Raw genomic sequence first — 24,666 nt, 5'->3', positions numbered from 1 at the left:
GAACCATTGTAAGCCAATTCTTTGGGTCCGGGTTCACACTTTGATCATGGTTCTTGGTGATCCATGCATTGGCATAGAACTCTTGAACCATTAAGATTCTGACTTGTTGAATGGGGTTGGTGAGAACTTCCCAACCTCTTCTTCGAATCTCATGTCGGATCTCCGGATATTCACCCTTTTTGAGTTTGAAAGGGACCTCGGGGATCACCTTCTTCTTGGCCACAACTTCATAGAAGTGGTCTTGGTGCACCCTTGAGATGAATCTCTCCATCTCCCATGACTCGGAGGTGGAAACTTTTGCCTTCCCTTTCCTCTTTCTAGAGGTTTCTCCGGCCTTAGGTGCCATAAATGGTTATGGAAAAATAAAAAACAACGCTTTTACCACACCAAACTTAGAAGGTTTGCTCGTCCTCGAGCAAAAGAAGAAAGAAGGACGGAGAAGAAGAGAAAAATGGAAGAGTTGGAGAAGTGGGAGTGATTCGGCCATTATGGGTAGGTTTGGGTGGGAAAGTGGTTTGAATTTGAATGGCGAGGTAGGTGGAATTTTATGAAGGATGGATGTGAGTGGTGAAGAGAATGGTGGGATTTGATAGGTGATGGGTTTTTTTGGGGAAGAGGTATTGAGGTGATTGGTGAATGGATGAAGAAGAGAGAGAGAGAGATGAGATAGGTGGGGATCCTGTGGGGTCCACAGATCCTGAGGTGTCAAGGATATCTCATCCCTGCACCAAGTGGCGTGCAAAAATGCCCCTTTCTGCCAATCCTGGCGTTAAACGCCAGGCTGCTGCCCATTTCTGGCATTTAACGCCAGCTTCTTGCCCATTCCTAGCGTTAAACACCAGTTTGGTGCCCATTTCTGGCATTAAACGCCCAGAATGGTGCCAGACTGGGCGTTTAACGCCCATTCTGCTACCCTTACTGGCGTTTAAACGCCAGTAAGTTTCTCCTCCAGGATGTTCTATTTTTAATACTATTTTTCCTTCTGTTTTTGCTTTTTCAATTGTTTTTGTGACTTCACATGATCATCAACCTACAGAAAACATAAAATAACAATGGAGAATAAATAAAATTGGGTTGCCTCCCAACAAGCGCTTCTTTAATGTCAGTAGCTTGACAGTGGGCTCTCATGGAGCCTCACAGATACTCAGAGCATGATGATGGCCTCTCAACACCAAACTTAGAGTTTGGTTGTGGCCTCCCAACACCAAACTTAGAGTTTGAATGTGGGGATTTTGTTTGACTCTGTATTGAGAGAAGCTTTTCATACTTTCTCTCCATGGTTACAGAGGGAGATCCTTGAGTCTTAAACACAAGGAAGTCCTCATTCACTTGAAGGACTAATTCTCCTCTGTCTACATCAATCACAGCTTTTGCTGTGACTAGGAAGGGTCTATCAAGGATGATGGATTCATCTATACACTTTCCAGTGTCTAGGATTATGAAATCAGCAGGGATGTAGTGGTCTTCAACCTTTTCCAAGACATCCTCTATAAGTCCATAAGCTTGTTTCCTTGAATTATCTGCCATCTCTAGTGAGATTCTTGCAACTTGTACCTCAATGATCCCTAGCTTCTCCATTATAGAGAGAGGCATGAGGTTTATACTTGACCCTAGGTCACACAGAGCCTTCTCAAAGGTCATGGTGCCTATGGTACAAGGTATTGAGAATTTCCCAGGATCTTGTCTCTTCAGAGGTAATTTCTGCCTAGTCAAGTCATCCAGTTCTTTAGTGAGCAATGGAGGTTCATTCTCCCAAGTCTCATTACCAAATAACTTGGCGTTTAGCTTCATGATTGCTCCAAGGTACTTAGCAACTTGCTCTTCAGTAACATCTTCATCATTTTCAGAGGAAGAGTACTCATCAGAGCTCATGAATGGCAGGAGTAAATTCAATGAAATCTCTATGGTTTCAGTGTGAGCCTCAAATTCCCATGGTTCCTCATGAGGGAACTCCTTGGAGGCCAGTGGACGTCCAATGAGGTCTTTCTCAGTGGAGATCACTGCCTCTTCCTCCTCTCCAGGTTCGGCCGTGTGGGTCATGTTGATGGCCTTGCACTCTCCTTTTGGATTCTCTTCTGTATTGCTTGAAAGAGTACTAGGAGGGAGTTCAGTAACTTTCTTACTCAGCTGACCTACTTGTGCCTCCAAATTTCTAATGGAGGACCTTGTTTCAGTCATAAAACTTTGAGTGGTTTTAATTAGATCAGAGACTACAGTTGCTAAGTCAGAGTGACTCTACTTAGAATTCTCTGTCTGTTGCTGAGAAGATGATGAAAAAGGCTTGCTATTGCTAAACCTGTTTCTTCCACCATTATTGTTATTGAAGCCTTGTTGAGGCCTCTGTTGGTCCTTCCATGAGAGATTTGGATAATTTCTCCATGAAGGATTGTAAGTGTTTCCATAGGAATCTCCTATGTAATTCACCTCTTCCATTGCTGGGTTCTCAGAATCATAAGCTTCTTCTTCAAATGAAGCTTCTTTGGTACTGCCTGTTGCTGCTTGCATTCCAGACAGACTCTGAGAAATCATATTAACTTGTTGAGTCAATATTTTGTTCTGAGCCAGTATGGCATTCAGAGTATCAATCTCAAGAATTTCTTTCTTCTGATTTGTCCCATTATTCACAGGATTCCTTTCAGAGGTGTACATGAATTGGTTATTTGCAACCATTTCAATGAGTTCCTGAGCTTCTGCAGGCGTCTTCTTTAGATGAAGAGATCCTCCAGCAGAGCTGTCCAATGACATCTTGGACAGTTCAGACATACCATCATAGAAGATACCTATGATGCTCCATTCTAAAAGCATGTCAGAGGGACACCTTCTGATCAATTGCTTGTATCTTTCCCAAGCTTCATAGAGGGATTCACCTTCCTTCTGCCTGAAGGTTTGGACTTCCACTCTAAGCTTACTCAATTTTTGAGGTGGAAAGAACTTTGCCAAGAAGGCATTAACTAGCTTTTCCCAAGAGTTCAGGCTTTCCTTAGGTTTTGAGTCCAACTATGTCCTAGCTCTGTCTTTTACAGCAAAAGGGAAGAGCATAAGTCTGTAGACTTCAGGGTCAACCCCATTGGTCTTGACAGTGTCACAGATTTGCAAGAATTCAGTTAAGAACTGATGAGGATCTTCCAATGGAAGTCTATGAAACTTGCAATTCTGTTGCATTAGAGAAACTAATTGAGGTTTAAGCTCAAAGTTGTTTGTTCCAATGGCAGGGATTGAGATGCTTCTCCCATAGAAGTTGGGAGTAGGTGCAGTAAAGTCACCAAGCACCTTCCTTGCATTGTTGGCATTGTTGTTTTCGGCTGCCATGACTTCTTCCTCCTTGAAGAGCTCTGTTAGGCCCTCTAGAGAGAGTTGTGCTTTAGCTTCTCTTAGCTTTCTCTTCAAGGTCCTTTCAGGTTCAGGATCAGCTTTAACAAGGATGCCTTTGTCTTTGCTCTTGCTCATATGAAAGAGAAGAGAACAAGAAAGTATGGAATCCTCTATGTTACAGTATAGAAATTCCTTGAGGTGTCAGAGGAAAAGAAGAATAGAAGGAGAAGGTAGATAGAAGAGAATTCGAACTTATCAAGAAGGATAGAGTTCGAATTATTGATAGTGGAAGAGTGTTAGTCCTTAAATAGAAGGATGTGAGAAGAGGGGAAGAATTTTCGAAATTAAAGTAAAAGATTTTGAAATAATTACAAGAAATTTTGAAAATTTGATTGAGATTTTCTAAAATTAAGATTCGGAAAGAAATTAAGTGATTTTGAAAAAAATTTTGAAATTAGAAATAAAAAAGATATGATTGAAAATTAATTTTGAAAAAGATGTGATTGAAAAGATATGATTGAGAAGATATGATTGAAAATCAAATTAAAAAGAGAAAGTTTTAAAATTAAAGTTGATTACTTGACTAACAAGAAATTAGAAGATATGTTTCTAGAATTAAAACTTTTGATCCTTTCTTAATAGGCAAGTAACAACTAGAAAATTTTGAATTAAATTATTAATTGTAGCAAGGATTTTCGAAAATAGTAATAAATAAATAAAATTGAAAAGAAATTGATTTTGAAAAGATATGATTGAAAAGATATGATTTGAAAAAGATTTGATTTTGAAAAATTATGAAAATTTGAAAAAGATTTGAATTAAAAACAAAATCTTCCCTCTAGTGTCATCCTGGCGTTAAACGCCCAGAATGGTATCCATTATGGCGTTTAACGCCCAAAATCCTACCTTTTTGGGCGTTAAACGCCCAGCCAGGTACCCTGACTGGCGTTTGAACGCCAGTTTTCCTTCTTCACTGGGCGTTTTGAACGCCCAGCTTTTTCTGTGTAATTCCTCTGCTAAATGTTCTGAATCTTCAATTTTCTGGGTTATTGACTTGAAAAGACACAATTTTGAATTTTTTTTTGAATTTTTAATGATGAGAAATAATAGAAATACAACTAAGATCAAATAAACAATGCATGCAAGACACCAAACTTAGAAGTTTGTATACTAAGGACTATAACAATTTGAAAATGCATGTAAGAAACAACAAAAGACACAGAATAAGAGAAATTAAAGATAAGAGCACTGAAATCATCAAGAACAACTTGAAGATCAATGAAGAACATAATGCATATATTCAAAAAATGCAAGAAGAATAAAGACATGCAATTGACACCAAACTTAAAAATTGATATTAGACTCAAACAAGAAACATAAAATATTTTTTATTTTTATGGTTTTATAAATTTTTTTTTTGATTTTTCGAAAATTGAGTGGAAAAGAAAATAAAGGGGTTCAGAATTTTTAATAAGAGTTCCAGGAATCATTGCAATGCTAGTCTAAGACTCCGGTCCAGGAATTAGACATGGCTTACTAGCCAGCCAAGCTTTCAATGAAAGCTCCGGTCCAAAACACTAGACATGGCCAATGGCCAGCCAAGCTTTAGCAGATCATTGCTAACAACAGCAAAATTGATAGAAATCAACAAGCTCTTGTGATGATAAGTTGAAACCTCGGTCCAATAAGATTAGACATGGCTTCACAGCCAGCAGACTTCAACAGATCATCAAGAAACTCTAGAATTCATTCTTAAAAACTCTGAAGAACAAAATAGAAAAAAAAAATTTTGTATTAAAAAAATTTTTGAAAATAAAAAGTAAAATTACCTAATCTAAGCAACAAGATGAACCGTCAGTTGTCCAAACTCGAACAATCCCCGGCAACGGCGCCAAAAACTTGGTGCACGAAATTGTGATCATCAACAATGGTGCCAAAGACTTGGAGCTCTCAAACGTGAATCACACTTTGTCACAATTCCGCACAACTAACCAGCAAGTGCATTGGGTCGTCCAAGTAATAAACCTTACGCGAGTAAGGGTCGATCCCACGGAGATTGTCGGCTTGAAGCAAGCTATGGTCATCTTGTAAATGTTAGTCAGGCGGATTCAAATGGTTATGGAGGATTGATAATTAAAAGATAAATAAAACATAAAATAAAGATAGAGATACTTATGTAATTCATTGGTGAGAATTTCAGATAAGCGTATGAAGATGCTTTGTTCCTCCTGAACCTCTGCTTTCCCATTGCCTTCTTCCAATCATTCATACTCCCTTCCATGGCAAGCTTTATGTTGGGCATCACCGTTGCCAATGGCTACTTGTCGTCCTCTCAGTGAAAATGTTCTACGCACGCTGTCACCGCACGACTAATCATCTGTCGGTTCTCGATCATGTTGGAATAGGATCCATTGATCCTTTTGCGTCTGTCACACGCCCAACACTCGCGAGTTTGAAGCTCGTCACAGTCATCTCTTCCCAGATCCTACTCAGAATACCACAGACAAGGTTTAGATGTTCCGAATCTCAGGAATGGCCGCCAATAATTCTAGCCTATACCACGAAGGTTCTAATCTTAGATTAGAAACCCAAGAGATACATATTCAAGCTTGTTTGCATGTAGAACGAAAGTGGTTGTCAGGCACGCGTTCATAGGTGAGAATGGTGATGAGTGTCACATAATCATCACATTCATCATGTTCTTGGGTGCGAATGAATATCTTGGAGAAGAAATAGACTTGAGTTGAATAGAAAAACAACAGTACTTTGCATTAATTCATGAAGAACAGCAGAGCTCCACACCTTAATCTATGGTGTGTAGAAACTCCACCGTTGAAAATACATAACAACAAGGTCTAGGCATGGCCGTGAGGCCAGCCTCCAAAAGCGTCTAAGATAGCATAAGACTTATCAAAGATGAAAATACAATAGTAAAATGTCCTATTTATAGAGAACTAATAGCCTAGGGTTTACATAAATAAGTAATTAATGCAGAAATCTTCTTCCGGGCCCACTTGGTGTGTGCTTGGGCTGAGCATTGAAGCTTCCATGTGTAGAGACTTTTCTTGGAGTTAAACGCCAGCTTTTGTGCCAGTTTAGGCGTTTAACTCCAGCTTTTGTGCCAGTTCTGACGTTTTGACGCCAGAATTCTTAAGCTGACTTGGAACGCCATTTTGGACCATCAAATCTTGGGCAAAGTATGGACTATTATATATTGTTGGAAAGCTCAGGATGTCTAATTTCCAACGTAATTGAGAGCATGCCAATTGGGCTTCTGTAGCTCCAGAAATCCACTTCAAGTGCAGGGAGGTCAGAATCCAACAGCATCTGCAGTCCTTTTTCAGCCTCTAAATCAGATTTTTGCTCAGGTCCCTCAATTTCAGCCAGAAAATACCTGAAATCACAGAAAAACACACAAACTCATAGTAAAGTCTAGAAATATGATTTTTATTTAAAAACTAATAAAAACATAATAAAAACTAACTAAAATATACTAAAAAACATACTAAAAACAATGCCAAAAAGCGTATAAATTATCCGCTCATCAGCGCTTAATAAGTGATTCTGCTAACCCATTTTGTGTGTGAACATAAGCTACTGGATGTTCAACACTTATTCCATTAGCCATACAATAAGCATCAAAAGCTTGGGAAGTAAATTCACCAGCATTATCAAGATGAATTGCTTTGATTGGATTTTCTGAAAATTGTGCTTTTAATCGAATAATTTGAGCCAGTAATCTCGCAAACGGCAGGTTGCGTGAAGATAATAAGCACACATGTGACCATCTCAAAGATGCGTCTATCAGGACTATAAAATATCTAAAAGATCCACATGGTGGATGAATAGGTCCACATATATCACCTTGAATCCTTTCTAGGAATTCAAGGGACTCAAATCCAATCTTTACTGGTGATGGCCTTAAGATTAACTTCCCTTGAGAACATGCAGCACAACAAAATTCACTAGTTTTAAGAATCTTCTGGTTCTTTAGTGAATGTCCATGAGAGTTTTCAATAATTCTCCTCATCATGGTTGTTCTCGGATGACCCAATCTATCATGCCAAGTTATGAATTCATTTTGACTAGTAAACTTCTGGTTTACAATGGCATGTGATTCAATTGCACTAATCTTGGTATAATACAACCTAGATGAAAGTTAGGATAATTTTTCTAATATAACTTTCTTATTTGAATCATGAGTTGTGATACATAAATACTCATGATTTCCCTCATTCATTGTCTCAACATGATATCCATTTCGGCGAATATCTTTGAAACTTAACAAGTTCCTTAGGGACTTGGTAGATAATAGTGCATTATTTATTATAAATTTTGTTCCTCCAGGAAACAAAATTATAGCTCTTTCGGAACCTTCTATCACATTGCCTGAGCCAATGATAGTATTAACATATTCCTCTTTTGGCACAAGATGGGTAAAATATATATCACTTTTGAGAATGGTGTGCGAACTTGCACTATCCACAAGGCATACATCTTCATTATATATCCTTACTATTTTCTTCAAAGACAAATAATAATAACATGAGTAGTATGCATAGTTAAATTGAATACTTGATTGGAATTATTTTTCTAAAAAATACTGTACATAAAAATAATGTCATATACTAAAATTTTATTTTAAAACATGACATATTTAATGATTTCAAAATTCATAAATATTAATATTTTATTATTTATATACATCATATTTGAAACTTAAATACATAGGAAATAAAACTTAACAATAAGTTCTTTACATTATTTATTTACATAGATACTTCACAATCCCACATATTAAACTATTCCATCATTGATCAGATGACCAATATTCCCTTCAGAATCCTCAAAGAAATCAGATACATCATAATGAGTGGTGGAATTTTCAGCATCATTTGAAACAAAATTTGTTTCTTTTCCTTTGTCATCCTTTTTCAAAGATGCCTGGTAAAGATCAACTAGGTGCCTTGGGTACGACAGGTACGTGACCAATGGCCCTTTCCACCACAACGGAAACACTTATCCTCTGTTGATTTATTTTGCCCGATATTTCTTTCTTTATCCCACTTCTGGTGAGATCCTCTCTTTTGAATATAATTCCTTTTCCTTCCATAATTTTTCTTGTTGTTAAAACCTTGCCATTTACCTCTTCTGGGGTAATGATTTGCCGCATTTACTTCAAAAAATGGGGCGGCGCCAGCTGGGTGCACTTCATGATTTTTTAAGAGCAACTCATTGTTGCGTTCAGCAACAAGAAGGCAAGAAATTAACTCAGAATATTTTTTAAATCATTTTTCTCGATACTGCTGCTGCAGGAGCACATTCGAGGCATGGAAGATTGAGAAAGTTTTCTCCAACATATCATGATTAGTTATCTTTTTCCCACATAATTTCATTCGTGAGGTGATTCGAAACATTGCAGAATTATATTCATTTATAGATTTAAAATTCTGCAGACGCAAGTGCGTCCATTCATATCGGGCTTGAGGAAGTATTACCGTTTTTTTATGATTATACCTTTCTTCAAGGTCTTTCCAAAGATCTGCAGGATCTTTTAATGTGAGATATTCATTTTTCAATCCTTCAAGATGACGACGAAGAAAAATCATGGTTTTAGCTTTATCCTTCTGGGATGCATTATTTTCAGCCTCAATGGTATCTTCAAGATCCATTGAATCAAGATGGATTTCAACATCTATATCCATGATAAATAATTATTTTCAGATATATCAAAAGCATTATATTCAAGATGAAAGAGTTTCGACATAATAAAAATTTGTTACCTGAAGTCTTCCTAAAATTTGATCAGAGTCTCGTGCTGATAACGTGTTGTAAAATAAATAAAGAAGATATAAATATAAAATAAAAGTGAAAGTAGAAAACACAAGTATTAATATTAGCCAATAATAATCTCACTATAATAGAAATAATTGATGTATCTATATATTAAAGGAGAAAGAAGTATTAGAAGTGTAGAAGAAGAATATTATAATAAAAGAGGAGAGGAATGCTTTTTATTGTTGTGTAATATCAACGAGGCTTAACCTCCTTTTATAGGCATATAGAAGGAATATTTTCAACCTTCATTAATATCATTCTCTCTTGAGTATGTAATCCTCATAGAGGAAATGGGCATCACGTCCCATACTTAACATAACACTATAATTATTTTTATACCTTTTCATAATCAAAATGTGAGAAATTACTACTTGATGACAATTTTCTAAAGTGCTTTGAGAAAATACCTTAGGATTTTGAATTTATTAAATAAAATTATTTTGTATTAATAATTTTAAAAAAATTTATCATTAGAATTGATATTGGTTAAAATTATAATTTTTTATCAATAAATTCATAAAATTATGAGAAAATTCTACTCCCTTCTTCTGCGAAATGCTAAAATAACACTTCTTTTTCCTCTATTTTATAAATGTACATTCCTCTCCCTTCTAACTTTTAAAAAGCCTGTTCTTTAATCTATTTTAAATTTTGTGTGTTAACTAATGTTAACTTTATCATTTTTAAAAAAAAATAAATTAATTTTTAAAAAATATCCATTAACAAAAATTTTAATTTTATCTTAAAAAAATAATTTAATTATTAAATTTTTTTAAAAATATTTTGATAAAAATACAATTTAATCAATAAAAGAATAATTTATTAAAGAGTATTTTGGTAAGCAAAATTTAATGATAAAAAATAAAATTTTTTTAATGGCTATTTTTTCAAAAAATAATTTATTTTTTCTTAAAAAATGGATAAAGTTAACATTAGTTAACATAAAAAATTTAAAATGGATTAAAGAGGAGGTTTTTTAAAAGTTAGAAGGAATGAAAATGTATATTTATAAAATAGAGGAGAGGAGAACGTCATTTTAGCATCTAGCAGGAGAAGGAAGTAAAATTTTCTCTAAAATTATTTATTATAATTTAGCTATACTTTTGAAGTGTAGGTAAAATTATTCATAAACACCATAAACGCCGTAATCATACAAAGACATCTAGAAGTTACACATGTTTACGTGTACATATACTAAAATTAGTCACTAAAATTAGTTATTAGTATAAAATATATATTAAAATATAAAATATATATTAAAAATAAATTAAAAAATATATATTTATATACAAATACATAATGTGACTAATTTTAAAATGGTGAAAACTCAGGTGCAGTCGACTTCACGTGAAGTTGATTGCGGAGAGCCGTTAGATGATTTGACTGATTCGGTTCCACTACGTTACCAACAGCATATCTACCAACTTCTGCCAACTCTTATTTATAATTGTGTTTCATAGAAGTGTGTTCGTGGATGTGTCTAATAAAAATATCTTTTTTATAGCTGTGTTTAATAGAAGTATCTTTATAGATATATTTTTTGGATGTGTCTCTTTATATATGTATTTAAAATATATTAATTATTAGACACATCTACGAATATACTTCCATAAAACACAATTATAAATAAAAATTGGCAGAAGTTGGCCGATAATATGTTGGTAACCTATACTTTTCCGACTGATTTGACTAAATTTTCATCTAACGATTCTCAACTATCAACTTCGTAAAGTCGACTGCACCTGAGTTTCCATCTTTTAAAATATAAATAGTATTTTTATTATGTATATATATTACCTCGTTGCACCATAATAATTGCCACACGAAGTTGAGAAATAATGGAACTTGTCTCAGTTCTAAAGCAATTGTCAAATGAGGAAAACTCAACTCTTTACGTATCAATATTAGTCATTATCGTCACCATCTTCTTGTTTCTTAATTTCACAAGAAAAAAAAACAATAACCTTCCTCCATGCCCACCAAAGCTACCCTTCATTGGAAATCTTCATCAATTAGGAACACTTCCACACCGTTCCTTCCATGAGCTCTCCAAAAAGCATGGCCCTCTAATGTTGTTGGAGTTGGGACAAGTCCCAACTTTGGTGGTTTCGTCCGCGGACGTGGCCAGAGAAATCATCAAGAATCATGACGTTGTTTTCTCCGATAGGCCCCAAACTACGGCTGCAAATATCTTTACCTATGGATGCAAGGACGTGGCTTTTACACAGTATGGTGAAGAGTGGAGACAAAAAAAAAAGATTTGTGTTCTTGAGCTTTTAAGCATCAAAAGAGTTCGTTCTTTCGGTTCTGTTCGCGAACAAGAAGTTGTCGAACTGGTTGGTAGACTAATAATCATATTTTTAACATGTTTCTTCGTGTAAAATTATCATTTTAGCATTAAACGTCATTTTTGCATAGATATTTTTTTAGTTTGTTTTATGTTTAGATTAATAAAGATCATTTTTTTTAATTATAAAAATTTTAACACCATATCATAAATAAATTATATAAATGCTTATTATTTTATGATTTTATACTCATATTCATGTTGGTCATCATTAGTAGAATTTTTTATTTTGTAAATTAATAAAGATTTAGTTATTCTATTGGTCCCTATAGTTTTGTAAAATTTTTAATTAGGTTCTTATACTTTTTTTTTTCTTTTAATTAGATCCCTGCACCAAAATTTTTTTTTTCAATTAGGTCCCTCTTGGTAGTAATTTGCTTAATTGTATAAGGACCCAACTAAAAAAAATATTGGTGCAGGGACTCAAATAAAAAGAAAAAAAAATTGGTACAAGGACTCAATTAAAAAGAAAAAAGTATAAGAACCTAATTTAAAAAATTTTGCGAAATTACAGAGTAATTAAACTATTAATAAATTCAACCAGGGACGGACCCAAGCATACAAATGAGGGGGCACTTACCCCATGATTTTTTAATTTTTGTTTTAAAAGATATAATTATATATAATATGCCCCCACTTCAAATTTTAAATGATCCCACTACAAATAAAATAAATTCAATTAGTTAAAGTTTTAAATTTATTTTTTTATTTTTTTTATTATTTTGACTATTATTTAACCTAATCAAATTTAATTATTGTACCGTCAATTCTTTATTCTCTTAAATCCTCTTCTTATTTTTATATTTTCAACCTTCTTTTTCTATTCTTTGTCTAATGGTCATCTTCTCTTCATCAAAAAGTAAATTTTAAATTCTCCAATTTTTTTATATAGCTCTCCATGACTCTATGTATCTTTCAATTTCATTATTTTTCTTTTTGATATTTTCAATTGTAATTTTTAATTCAAACAATTATAGTTTAGGTATCAATCTAATATTTTATTTTTTTCGTGACTTTATATATTTTATACTATACTTTAAGTCAATATTTTTAAATATTATTAATTAATTACTGATAAAAAATAATAAATTATGTTAATTTTATTATATTATTTTTAAATATATATATATTACCATAGTTAGCTTGTATCCAACATTTTTATGTGTAGTATTTTACCGTATTTAATTTAATACATTTACATGTTTGGATACAACATATTAGGTGGGTGGAATACGTGAATCATGTGTAAGAAACAAAGGATCTTGTGTGAATCTAAGTGAGTTGCTAATTTCAACATCAAACAACATAGTATCAAGATGTATTCTTGGACAAAAGTATAATACTCCAAAAGATTGTAACGACAAAAATTTTGGAGAGCTTGGAAGAAAATTGATGCGACAATTTTCGTCTTTCAGTGTGAAAGATTTCTTCCCTTCATTTGGTTGGATTGATTCTGTTAGAGGTTTGATATCAGAAATGAATGCTACTTCTATAGCATTTGATTCTTTCTTAGAAGATGTAATTGAAGAACACATCATGAGGAGAAGGAATAAAGAGAAGAAGAAAGGTGATGATCATTTTGAGAAGAAAGACTTTGTTGATATACTTCTTGAACTTCAAGAGAATAATATGCTTGAGTTTGCGGACTCTCAAGATAACTTCAAAGCAATCTTAGTGGTATCTCTTTCTCTCTCTCCCCATTTATTTTATAATTTTATTATGAAAATTATTCAAATAAAAAATGTCAAAAATATCTTTTTATAAAAATATTTTGTATAAAAATGTGATTTATTTATTTGGTCAAATTTTATATAAAAACAACATTTTTATAACATATTAAAATATAACTCAAAGTTAAAAAGAAAATTTTTTACATAAAGACAATTATAAAATCTTCATTAAAATATCCACCTTTTATTATTACATGAGCTTTTCTACTATGTAAGTTTCACTAAAAAACGATAATAGTAGTAATTCTAGAGCTAATATGTACAACAAACATTAATTTCTCACCACCACCACCACCACCACACCTGCCACCACCCACCACCTACCACCACCATCATCATCATCATCATCATCATCATCATCATCATCATCATCATCATCATTATGATCATCATCATCATCACCATCAGAAAATCAACATCATCATCGTCATCCTCATCAAACCCAGAACTCAGATCCATAAGAAAATCAACATCATCATCGTCATCCTCATCAAACCCAGAACTCAGATCCAGATTTCAAACTCAGACAAACAAAAACTCAACTCAAAAAATCATCATCATCATCAAGAACCCAGAATCAACAATAACAATACTCTAAATTTAAATTTCAACAACAACAATGTTCCACAACAAATTTCACAAAAAATCCAAAAATTTCACAAAAAAATCCAATTCACAGAATTCACAGAAGAAGAAGAAGAAGAAGCGGCGGACGGCGGTGCGGCGGTGGGGTCGGCGGTAAGAAGAAGAAGCGGCGGGTATGGCGGTGGTGAAGCAGTAACTAATTAAAAATTAATTATTTTATTGATGATTATACAAATTAAAAGTTTTTCTAATAATTTCAGGACATGTTTGTTGGAGGAAGTGATACTACCTCAACAACTCTAGAATGGACTTTTGCTGAACTCCTCAAGAATCCAAAAGCCATGAAGAAAGCTCAAGAAGAGGTAAGGAGAATTGTGGGGAGAAAATCAAAAGTGGAAGAAAATGATGTGAATCAAATGAACTATTTGAATTGTGTGATCAAAGAAACTCTAAGATTGCATCCTCCACTTCCTGTCTTAGGTCCGAGGCAAACAACTTCAAGTGTGAAAGTACAAAATTTCAATATTCCTCCAAAAACTAGAGTGTTTATAAATGCTTGGGCGATTCAAAGAGACCCAAAATTGTGGGAGGAGGCTGAAGAGTTCATTCCTGAGAGATTTGAAAACAACCAAGTTGATATAAAAGGGTTGGATTTTCAATTAATACCATTTGGTGTTGGGAGAAGAGGTTGTCCTGGAATTTCTTTTGGTCTTGTTTCTACCGGATATGTTCTTGCTAATCTTCTATATTGGTTTGATTGGAAGCTGCATGGTGAAGATGAAGGTGACATAGACATGGATGAAATGTGTGGACTCACTGTTAGTAAGAAAGTCTCACTCCATCTTCAACCCATACCATACTCTCTTAGTTCTTAGGCTTAATGTGTTGTAACGATAAGAGGCGTAAAATATCGTTTTTGTCCCCAATATTTGGGGTAAGTTCTATTTGTGTCCCTAATGTTTAAATCGTTATATTTGTATTCTTAACGTTTATAAAAGTGATTCAGTGTTATTCTGCTGTCAATTACACATCATGAGCTTTAGTTGGAGTTCTAAAAGTCTCTTCTTGAAATTAGAATACAAATGTTTGAGTCAGAACGATGATCTACTTCGGATAATAACTCATTAAAAGTTAAAACTAATCCCTACAATATTTACATATAATTCACTTTTTTAGGAACATAATTGAACTTGAACACAAATTTTGGATACAATATTAAAATCGAACACATCCAAGTAAGACCTAATTGAGAATGAATACATCCAAGTGAGAATAATTAAAAAATACAATCTGATCTATTAGTATAATTGACGGCAGGATAACATTGAATCACTCTTATAAATGTTAGGGACACAAATAAGACTTACTCCAAATGTTAGGGACAAAAATAATACTTTACTCTAATAAGAGTGGATACTTAAAAAAAAAAAATTAGTGACAATATCTATTATTTTTAGCGACAATAAAAATAGTCGTTAATATTTTATTTATTGATAACTATATATTACTTGCCTTATTTTTTATTATTAAAAATATTGTTTGTCTTATAATTTGTTATTATAATAACATATAATAATAATGTCATTATAATGTTATTACTGTTAAAAATTTGTCATTACTTAATTTTTGTTTTGTAGTGTATGTAATAATGGATATGTTATTTGTAATTATTTTTATTACATGATAAAGAGATGAATGTGAAATTAATTAGTTTTAAATAATATTTTCATTATATTTTCATTCTTTTCATATACTTAGTAGATATTTCATTCTCCAACGTCTTATTCCTTTTGATATTGTCACGAGAAACAAACAAGGGACACCGATTAAAGTTAAACCTCATCATATGCATTCCACTATAGCAATTAGCATGCACCTTGCTTGTCAAATGTCATTTTCCAATTTCATTCATAACATTACAAATTGGACTACATATACTATTTGGATTTTCTATTATATACAACAACTTGTTTATTAGAGAGTCCTAATAAACCCTAAATCTAAGGAGGTATTCTATTGATCTCTTTGTTTGTCTGGTGCTGTATGTTTAAAGCAAGGTTCTGAAAACCGAATTGGTCATCGAATCATTCTAGCTACTGATTTATTGGTTTATAGGTTTAATCGGTTCAATCGTGGTTCAACCGAAAAAATTGTTTTATAATAAAATAATAAATAAAATATAAATAAACACATTAAAACATAATTATAATCTAATATAAATCTTAAAATATCATCCCAATTAAAAGTGTTGCATAAATCAGAATGTTATGATCTCATTTAAATACAAACTCAAAAGTCAAATAACAAAAACAACCAATCAAACATAAATATGCCAACATCCAACTGATTCAAGTTTGATAAAAATTTTCATTTACAATAGAAAGCATCAAAGCTGTTGATGGTAATACAGCAGTTCCTCCTGGAACATAAAGACCCACAGAATTAATACTTCTTGCAACTCGCTTGCATTGAACTCCATGGTATTTTCAGAAGACTCAAAACAAAAATATTGGTGTAACACCCCAAGAATGAACAAACACATAAGCATAATTACAAAATCAAAAGACTTGGCACAAATATAATGGTGAAAATCCATAAATCAGGGGCAGTAATGCACATCTGACTAGAACCAAAATAAATCTTCTACGTATTTTGTATTTAATCTTTCTAGGAATATCTAGCCTTTTCCAAATAAAGTTGGCAAGCAACAATTGTCATAAAAGGACATCACTTAACATATCTTTAAATAATTTATTTTCAACTATTTAAAAAAATTGACTTAATAAAACATGGATGATCCAAAGTAAGAATAAGAATTGGAATGACATACATACTTTCATGTTCTCAACAATTCTCTTAGGTGTCTTCTGAGCAGCATGGAATGCATATATATTGTTGTAGGCCACATCAAAAGCTTCCTTAATAGTTCCATCAAGCTGTACTCCCATAAAACAACATGAAGTAAAATAGCAGAAAAAGCTGACTCTTACTCACTCAAACTAGAAAATTAGTTGCAGAATTTCAATTTCAATTTAAGAGAAATAAACAAACAAAACCTACCTATCAATTAGTTGCAGAATTTCAATTTCAATTTCAGTTATTCAGTTGAAAAATCAGTTGAAACATGCAAACAATTATTCAATCAATTATTCAATCACTATATTAGTTCACACTTCACAGTTCACAGAAAAATAATTACTCAATCACTATATCACCATATCAGTTCACAGTTGAATGACTTGAATCAGATTTCACAAAACTTCACTATATTAGTAAACCACACAGAATCAAGCAATTATTCAATCATAAATTCATAGCTAATAAAAAAATTACCTAGAGAATACACAAGAGACAGTGGTTGCGGAAGGGGACAGAGACACCGAGAGACAGAGACAAAGACATCTAGTGACCAAGGGAGACAGAGATAACAAGAGACACCGAGGGAGACAGAGCAGCAAACGGTGGCTTCGAAGGTCGCGATGGCTGCTGCGCGATGGAGGCTTCGAAGGTTGCGCGACGGAGGCTTCAAAGGTTGCGCGACGGAGGCTTTGAAGGTTGCGCTAGCTACTGCGAGATGGAGGCGAAGTGAGCGAGCACGAGGCGGTGGCTGTTCGAAGGAACGACGATGGCGACGGCACGAGACGGTGGCTGGACGAAGGTGAGCTCGATGAGATTGAGGAGCCCTCCCCCTGACTGAGTGTGTGTGCAAGACTGAGAGGACTGAGGAGCTCTATTAGGGCTTGGCTGTGCGATGGAGTAATAGTTAGGAATTTTTAGGGATTGAAACGGCAACGTTTAGTTACCTTCTCTAAAAACCGGTCGGGTCACGGTTCGGTTCGACTGATCGGTTCATTGGTTCGATGGCGGTTTCTGAAATCTGTGGTTTTGCTTATTGCCCGAACCGCTTTTCTCAACGGTTTACGGTTCAATCGATTCGACCAGCCAGTTCGAACCGGTTTTCAGAATCATGGTTTAAAGTCGGTGATTTAGGGTTTCCTTTGTGGGTTGGTGGTCTTTGATTTGGGGTTTGGCCAAGGAGGGTTCAGCTGTAACTCTCTGTCGCCATCCCTCTCTCTACTTGAAGCCTTAACTGGTGAAGGCGCTTTGTCTCTCTCATACTCCCAAACCCCATCTCTTCAACCCTGTTTTCCAACTTCTAATTCGTATTTCTCTTTGATCTTGGCCAGTTTCTTTGTTGTTGGAACCACAAAAACGGAGGTATTCACAAACGGAACCTGATCAAAAGGGCTGAAACCAGATCAAGCTGAGGATTCTCATAGCAGTGGTGAAGCCCTTAAGAATCATATGTTTATAGCTATTTTTATAATATATTCTGTTGTATTCTGATTCATTTGTGTCTTCATAATTTTTTGGTGTAACACCCTAATACTTTTAAACTGAGTTAAGCTTTATTTGGATTATATTTAGTAGCTGATATTAAAAAACCTTGCGAAATTTTTCTTTTAAAACAAATGTGAAATATTTATATAAAATAATTTATAAATAAAAATATTGAATAATTAGTTTTTATTAGAATAGTTACTAGTTGAAAAATATAAGTGGATTTGAAAATACTAACATGAAAAACCGGTGTGCTAAACTATGAAGGCACAATGACAAACTTTACTCATACCAAATAAAAAAGAAAACATCATAGTTACAATTGCAATCAGTCAAAAAGGATAAAACAAAACACATAGGAAATCCTAATTCTCTTATTTTGTTTAACTATGGCTAAAACAATCGCATATTCTTCCTTCTTAAGGTAAACGTTTAATGTTTTGTATCTACGTCTTCGATAGCTTGCTCCTACTAGTGCACCTATCTTTTCACCTCAACTGTATTGTTTCGTACTGCATCGTTCCTGAAGATGGTACGGAGAGAGGGGTGAGAAACAAAAGTTTCTTAGTAGTTTATCTATATGGTGTCATCGTTTCCATCCCCAGCCACTCCGAGTTTTAAAATAAAAATAGTGATGATACAATGTTGTTCAATTATTATTTTCAAAAGTCTTGATTAGTCAGAGTGGTGTAACTTTTAGATGCTTCTCGTTTACTTATGTTATGACATGTGTAATGCAAGTAAAATGCCTATAGAGTTAAAACATATGAAGGTAACTCATAAACCTTGGTATGATGTTCTCATAGGCCATAAAACAAGACGAAATAAATAATAAATAAGAGAAGAATAGTAACATACAGAATAGATCTGAATAAAATAAAGATCTTAAACAATATCATACATCATACAAAAAAGAACTTTGGAAAAAGAAGGATCTTTGAATGCAATAATAAACATAATCATAAATAAAAAAAAAGATAAAAAAAAAACAATCATGATCACACTTTTCATTGCACTTTTCATTACTTTTTCTCGTAGCTTTTATGGAAGGTATTGAGCTCAAACGGGTATAAAAAGTGGGAGTCCCCTTCCCTTACCGAAGGTTCTTATCCCAAACGTTTTGGCGATCACCTTCCCTTACCGAAGGATCATCTCGATCGATCATCTTCCCTTACCGAAGGATCATATCGATATCTTGTCTTTGGGGGTCACCTTCCCTTACCGAAGGATCATTCCCTCAGTTCAATTTACAATCAAGGTTATTTAGACATACACAAGAAAAGAGTTATATCAACAAATATATCTTATTATATGAAATTGATGGGAGTTTCCTTCCCTTACCGAAGGTTCCCAAATTTTTGCCGATCACCTTCCCTTACTGAAGGATCATCTCGATTATCTTGTCTTTAGGGGTCACCTTCCCTTACCGAAGGATCATTCCCTCAGTTCTTTAATGCACATAAGATTGTTATTATAATGCATAATGCGTATGAAGGAAATAAAGATTATATCATGACATGCAATGCTAACATCTATATTCAAAAACATTTAAGATATGACATATAAGAATTAGTATAAAATCTTCTACCTCGAGTGAAGTTCCGCTAGGTATTCCGATGATGCAAATAGATACGGTTTGTTAGTGAAGAGAGACTTGTTTCATGGCTATACTTTGTGTATACTAGAATATTTTGTATAGAAAAAGGGAATAGAATGAGAAAGGAAGGATCAAATAGCTCTCAGGTATGTGCAGATTATGTTAGGAGGCATTTAAATCTTCAATCTAGATCGTCACTTTGTGAGACCTATAACTTTTTCTACGTTTAGAATTTGGAATTATCTATTAGAGACAAATTTATAGAGAATTGAATTAGCTTTAAAACGAATCTTAAACAAAGTAAATCGGATAACCACAGCTTGACATATTCTCAAAATACTGTTAGTATATCAGGCTGGCTGATAAGAGTGCGATTTTCTACTCTGAACTCGTAACCGATTTATCTATCTAATTTAATTTGAATTTAATTTTATACTGAAATTAAGGAATAGAGCTAGTATTCTTATCTTTTCATATAACAAAATATCATTCAAATCTAATAAATGTAGAATTAGTTATGACTATGTTTTAAAAGGTTATTTACTGTCGGTTAGAGATTTACTACCACTAGTGCTTTTATATGTTTAAATTTTAAATTCAAATCTTAAATCATTACCATTTTAATTAATTAATTAGTTATTAAATAATGATTTGATTCAAAAAGTTGGGATGTTACATTTGGCATCTTGATTAGTTGGTTATATGGAAAAAATATTCCTTTCCTTTTTCCAATGTGCTCGAAGCCTACACCCGCCTCCGAAAAGTTGCGAAGTAACCCTTTGTTACCTATTTCCTTCATTTCTTTATTCTAATTTTTATCTCATTGAATTCATTTTTTGATATGTTTCAGTGCATTGAGTTGGTTTATCAGGTTGGAATATGTGGAGAGCATGCACTACAAGAAAATTGAACATTTATAACAAAAACTTTGTAACAAATTTAAAATTGTTATAAAAAATTATTCTTTTGTAACAAAAATTAGTAACTCTTACATAATAATAATGTTTTGATATTTTGTAACGACTTGATTTTTTTTGTTACAAATTATATTGGCTTTTGTAATGAACCATTGTTTTGTTGCAAAATTTTAAAATATTTTTTAACAAAAGATGAAGTTGTTGCAAAAGTTTAAAATATTTTGTAACAAAATGTCCATTTATTTCAAAATTAATATATAATTTTACTAATAATTAAATCTTAAATGTTGATTAAAAATTAAATTTTTAAATTAAAAAAATTAATTATTAAACATAAATAAAAATAATTAAAATTTAAAAATAAAAATAAATATAAAAAATAAAAATTTTAATTCTAACCCTCACCTTTATTTTTTATTTTGTTGTTTGCCATCCTCATCCTTTTAAATAAAATTTTGAAAAACTCCCTTAAGTATAAAATATAGAGCTCTAGTTTTTTTTCTCTCTCTACTAGTCCTAAACCCATCTTAACCTAACACTCATCATTAAGCCGGTAAAATCTGCGATTGTTAGAAAATAAATAATAAATTATTTGTATTGTGATTTATTATAGTTATTCATGGTTTTATTTTCAAAAAATTATTTATGTAAGATTCAGAACTTTTGAAAAATCCTATTCTGAGTTGATTCCAAATTTATTTATTTATTAGCGATTTTATTTTCAAAAATTATTTCATTGAGAATAATTAAATCAAATTTTGGTAATTAAAATAAAAATTTTACTGAATTTTATAATTATTGAATAATTTTCTATATTTAAATTATAAGACTTAGTAGTTGTAAAAGAAAAAAAAATTATACTATTTAATTTAAATAATTGAGATTTTAGAATTCAATACTTTAATTTTTATAATTAATTATATCATCTTATATTTTAAATTAGAATACTTATTAAAAATTAATTAACAAATTGATAATTTAATTAATGTTTTAAAGTAATTTAAAGAGATTAAATTATATTTTTAATGAATATTCTATTCCCTAATTTAATTAAAATTACAAACCCTTAAGAAAACCTAACCCTAGAACCCCCATCCCTCTTCAGCGTGCACATACACCCAGCCACACAGGGGTCACCTGTTCCACACATTCACACACAGAAATATGAAAGAAAGAAAGAAACGGAAGAGGGAAGAGGGAAAAGAGAGTTGCGCCAGGAGAAGAGAAGGGAGGAAGAGGGATTGTCCGTAGCGCCACTGCGCTGTCGCCACCTTGGAGTCTACTGTTCGTCGCTGCCCAGTCGTTGTTCTGCCTTCTATCAAGCCGGTTCTGTAGCCTGAGAAGAATCACGAAGAGGAGAGAGAGCGTGTGTGAAGGGCAATGCCACCACGAAGCCGTCACCGCTGTCATCATGCTCCTCCGCTGTCATCATGCTCCACCGCTGTCGCGTCTCACCAAGCCGTCATCATCGTGCTTCCTGGTGCTGTCGGTGGAGCTGTGTCTTGCCGGATCTGCTGCTGGAAGTCTGGAGGAGAAGCATTCTTTCAGATGGCAAATAACTGCAAACAGCGACGGAGCTTCTCTGATCCTCAAGGCCTGAAGGACGACGGCGACAACGACTACTTCTTCCACTGGTCTTCTTCTCTTCTCTAGCCCCTGCTCAAGTTCAGTTCAGGTAAATTATGTGTTTTGAATTTCTAATTAGGGATTTGGTTATTAAAATTTCTGATTAGGGATTTGATTATTGGAATTTATGATTAGGGATTTAGTGTTCTGATTATTGGAAATTTAGAATTTCTGATTAAGATTGCTTCTCTTCTAAAATTTGGGATTTGGTTATTAGAAGTTCTGATTAGGTAAATTTGAAATTTGCTTCTCTTCTCTTCCTGTTAGTGAATTGTTTTGATTTTGTTCTTCTTGAGTTCCTGTTAGTGTTTTGATTAAGGCTTTATAATATTGATTGATTTTGTTCTTCCTGAGTTCCTGTTAGTGTCAATCATCCAAACCCCCTTTCATGTATATAAAAAAACGTTAAGTCATGTCTTATTTTTAGACTTAGATGATGGTTAATCTGATGGATGGAATGATATATTAATTTATTATATATATGGAATTAAAATTGATGAGATGCTGTGTAAATACTAATATTTAAAGCCATCTGCATCCAAGTTATGTAGCTGAATTGATAGCAAGAAGAAGATACATGTAAAACAAAATGTGATTATTCCTGCAAAGAGATTTTCAAAGAAAAAAATACTATGAATTGTTAAATTGTACTGATTATAAAATTTTGATTATTGAAATTTATGAATTTTGATTAGAATTTCTTATTAAGGATGCGTGTATAGTTTCTGTGATGAGGATGCGTGTATAGAATATTGATTATTGCAACTTTAGAAAACTTTTTTTGTTTAAATTGATTGAATGATGCTGTGTTTGATTTATTAAATGATGGTGATGCTGAAAATTCTGTTTGTTAGAGTGTAGAATTTGTTGAAAGGCTAAAAGCCAAGTTTCATTATTGAATTAATTGATGATACATGCTAATGATTATTTGAGATGATGTTGGACTATTTGGTATATATGATGCAGTAAATTGATGATAATATATGTGAATTGTTTGAGTGATTTGTGGCTGGATTGTGTTGAGTAATGCAGAACTTGTTGATTTCATATGAGTATGCTTAAATGTGAAAACTAACCAAAAATGGTGATTTGTTAATCCTGAGCACTTTAGGCTAATTTAATCTTTTTAACAAGTCACAATAGATAAAAAAAGTTAGAATGCAAGGTTAGAGTGAATGAAAAGCTAGGAATCAATTTTTGACCTCTCAAAACCCAAGGTTACATGTTGCAGAATTATACAGTTTCGGACAGCATTTTGTGAACAAAACTGGGAGAAATCTAGTCACTTAAAATGGGTGAAATTATTTTTCTATAATAATTTGATATGTCTATATTTTTTCTCTAAAATTTTAGAATTTTTCGATGTGTGGTTTGGGAGATATGATTTTTAGAAAATGGTCATTTTCTGCAGAAATATTACTGTCCAAATTCTGGACAGCAATTTCAAAACCACATATCTCAATACTCTGAAACTCTTTTGAGGTGAAACAAAAAAAGAGGTGAAATATTAGGATGTCTAGTATTTTATGTCCAAATTTCAGGATAATTCGAGTTTTGTAGAGAAAGTTGTGATTTCTGGAAGCAGGGATGTTCACTGTTGTGACAGCATCCTTTCCTTAAAACAAAATCATATTTCAAGATGCATAACTTTTTCTAGAGAAGTGAAAATTCTCTGGGACTTGAACTGGGTGAAATATGGGTAATTCTAGTTCAACCACACTAAAATTTAGGAGAATCCAACAAAAGATGGATTTTATATGATTTTTTTAAATTGGTTACTGCTTGCTGTTTTTCTGAAGTGTACTAAATCAGTAGCCGGTTTTTAAAAAAAATCATATAAAAGTAAATTAGGTGGAAAAAGAGATCTCTGGATTAGTGTGGCTTAGCTGTCAAAAAGTTCAAGATAGTGTGGCTTAGCTGTCAAGTTGTTATTCGGTTTTATTTTTCCATTCTTGCTATACTTTTCTATTTCCAAACTATTTCCAAAAGTCAAGTATATTTGTTATGAGGACTTTGGTGGAAATTGTGCTTTGTAGTGATTTTTAGACAATTGATACTTAAGTAAATTTAATGAATTGAATTATGATTAATTAGGCCGAGTTTATATATTGAATTGTCAATTTTTGATAATTTGCATTCTTGATTGACTAGTTTTAACCTTTGAGAATAGATTCTTAAAGAATTAGTTAATTTTAACTTGTAAGTTCTAATTTTATTTTTACTCTGATGAAGATAGTGTTATATGTGATTTTTTAATTTTGGTTTTCATTGCTCATATTTGCAGGGGTACAAAATTGATGCCAACATGCTAGACTTTATATTGACTGAAATATGCTAGAAGAATCAAGAATTATAAATCCGATATGATACAAC

At 32.9% G+C, this 24,666-nt stretch overlaps 1 protein-coding gene and 1 long non-coding RNA gene across 3 annotated transcripts in view; both read left to right on the top strand.

Annotated features, from left to right (window-relative positions):
* Positions 10,978-14,823, top strand: LOC107611969 (cytochrome P450 71A1-like). Its single transcript, XM_016313825.2, has 3 exons — positions 10,978-11,486; positions 12,719-13,174; positions 14,073-14,823. Exons 1-3 carry the CDS (start codon positions 10,989-10,991, stop codon positions 14,685-14,687), a joined length of 1,569 nt encoding a protein of 522 aa, XP_016169311.1. The 5' UTR covers positions 10,978-10,988; the 3' UTR covers positions 14,688-14,823.
* Positions 17,789-24,666, top strand: part of LOC107614373 — a 14,080-nt gene continuing 7,202 nt past the window's right edge. For both annotated transcript variants that reach the window (XR_002352994.1, XR_002352993.1), the window contains exon 1: positions 17,789-18,097. This is a non-coding gene — a long non-coding RNA (uncharacterized LOC107614373). The remainder of the gene's footprint in view (positions 18,098-24,666) is intronic.

This window comes from Arachis ipaensis, chromosome B08 (assembly GCF_000816755.2).
Source record: "Arachis ipaensis cultivar K30076 chromosome B08, Araip1.1, whole genome shotgun sequence".
In the NCBI taxonomy this organism is placed as follows: Eukaryota; Viridiplantae; Streptophyta; class Magnoliopsida; order Fabales; family Fabaceae; genus Arachis; species Arachis ipaensis.
The sequence above is the reverse complement of the archived record's forward strand: the minus strand, read 5'-3'. Positions and strand labels throughout refer to the sequence as shown.

Coding starts and splice junctions, on each gene's coding strand:
- LOC107611969 (XM_016313825.2), top strand. CDS start 10,989: ATGGAACTTGTCTCAGTTCTAAAGCAATTGTCAAATGAGGAAAACTCA. Junction 11,487..12,718: donor AACAAGAAGTTGTCGAACTG/GTTGGTAGACTA, acceptor ACAACATATTAG/GTGGGTGGAATACGTGAATC. Junction 13,175..14,072: donor ACTTCAAAGCAATCTTAGTG/GTATCTCTTTCT, acceptor TAATAATTTCAG/GACATGTTTGTTGGAGGAAG.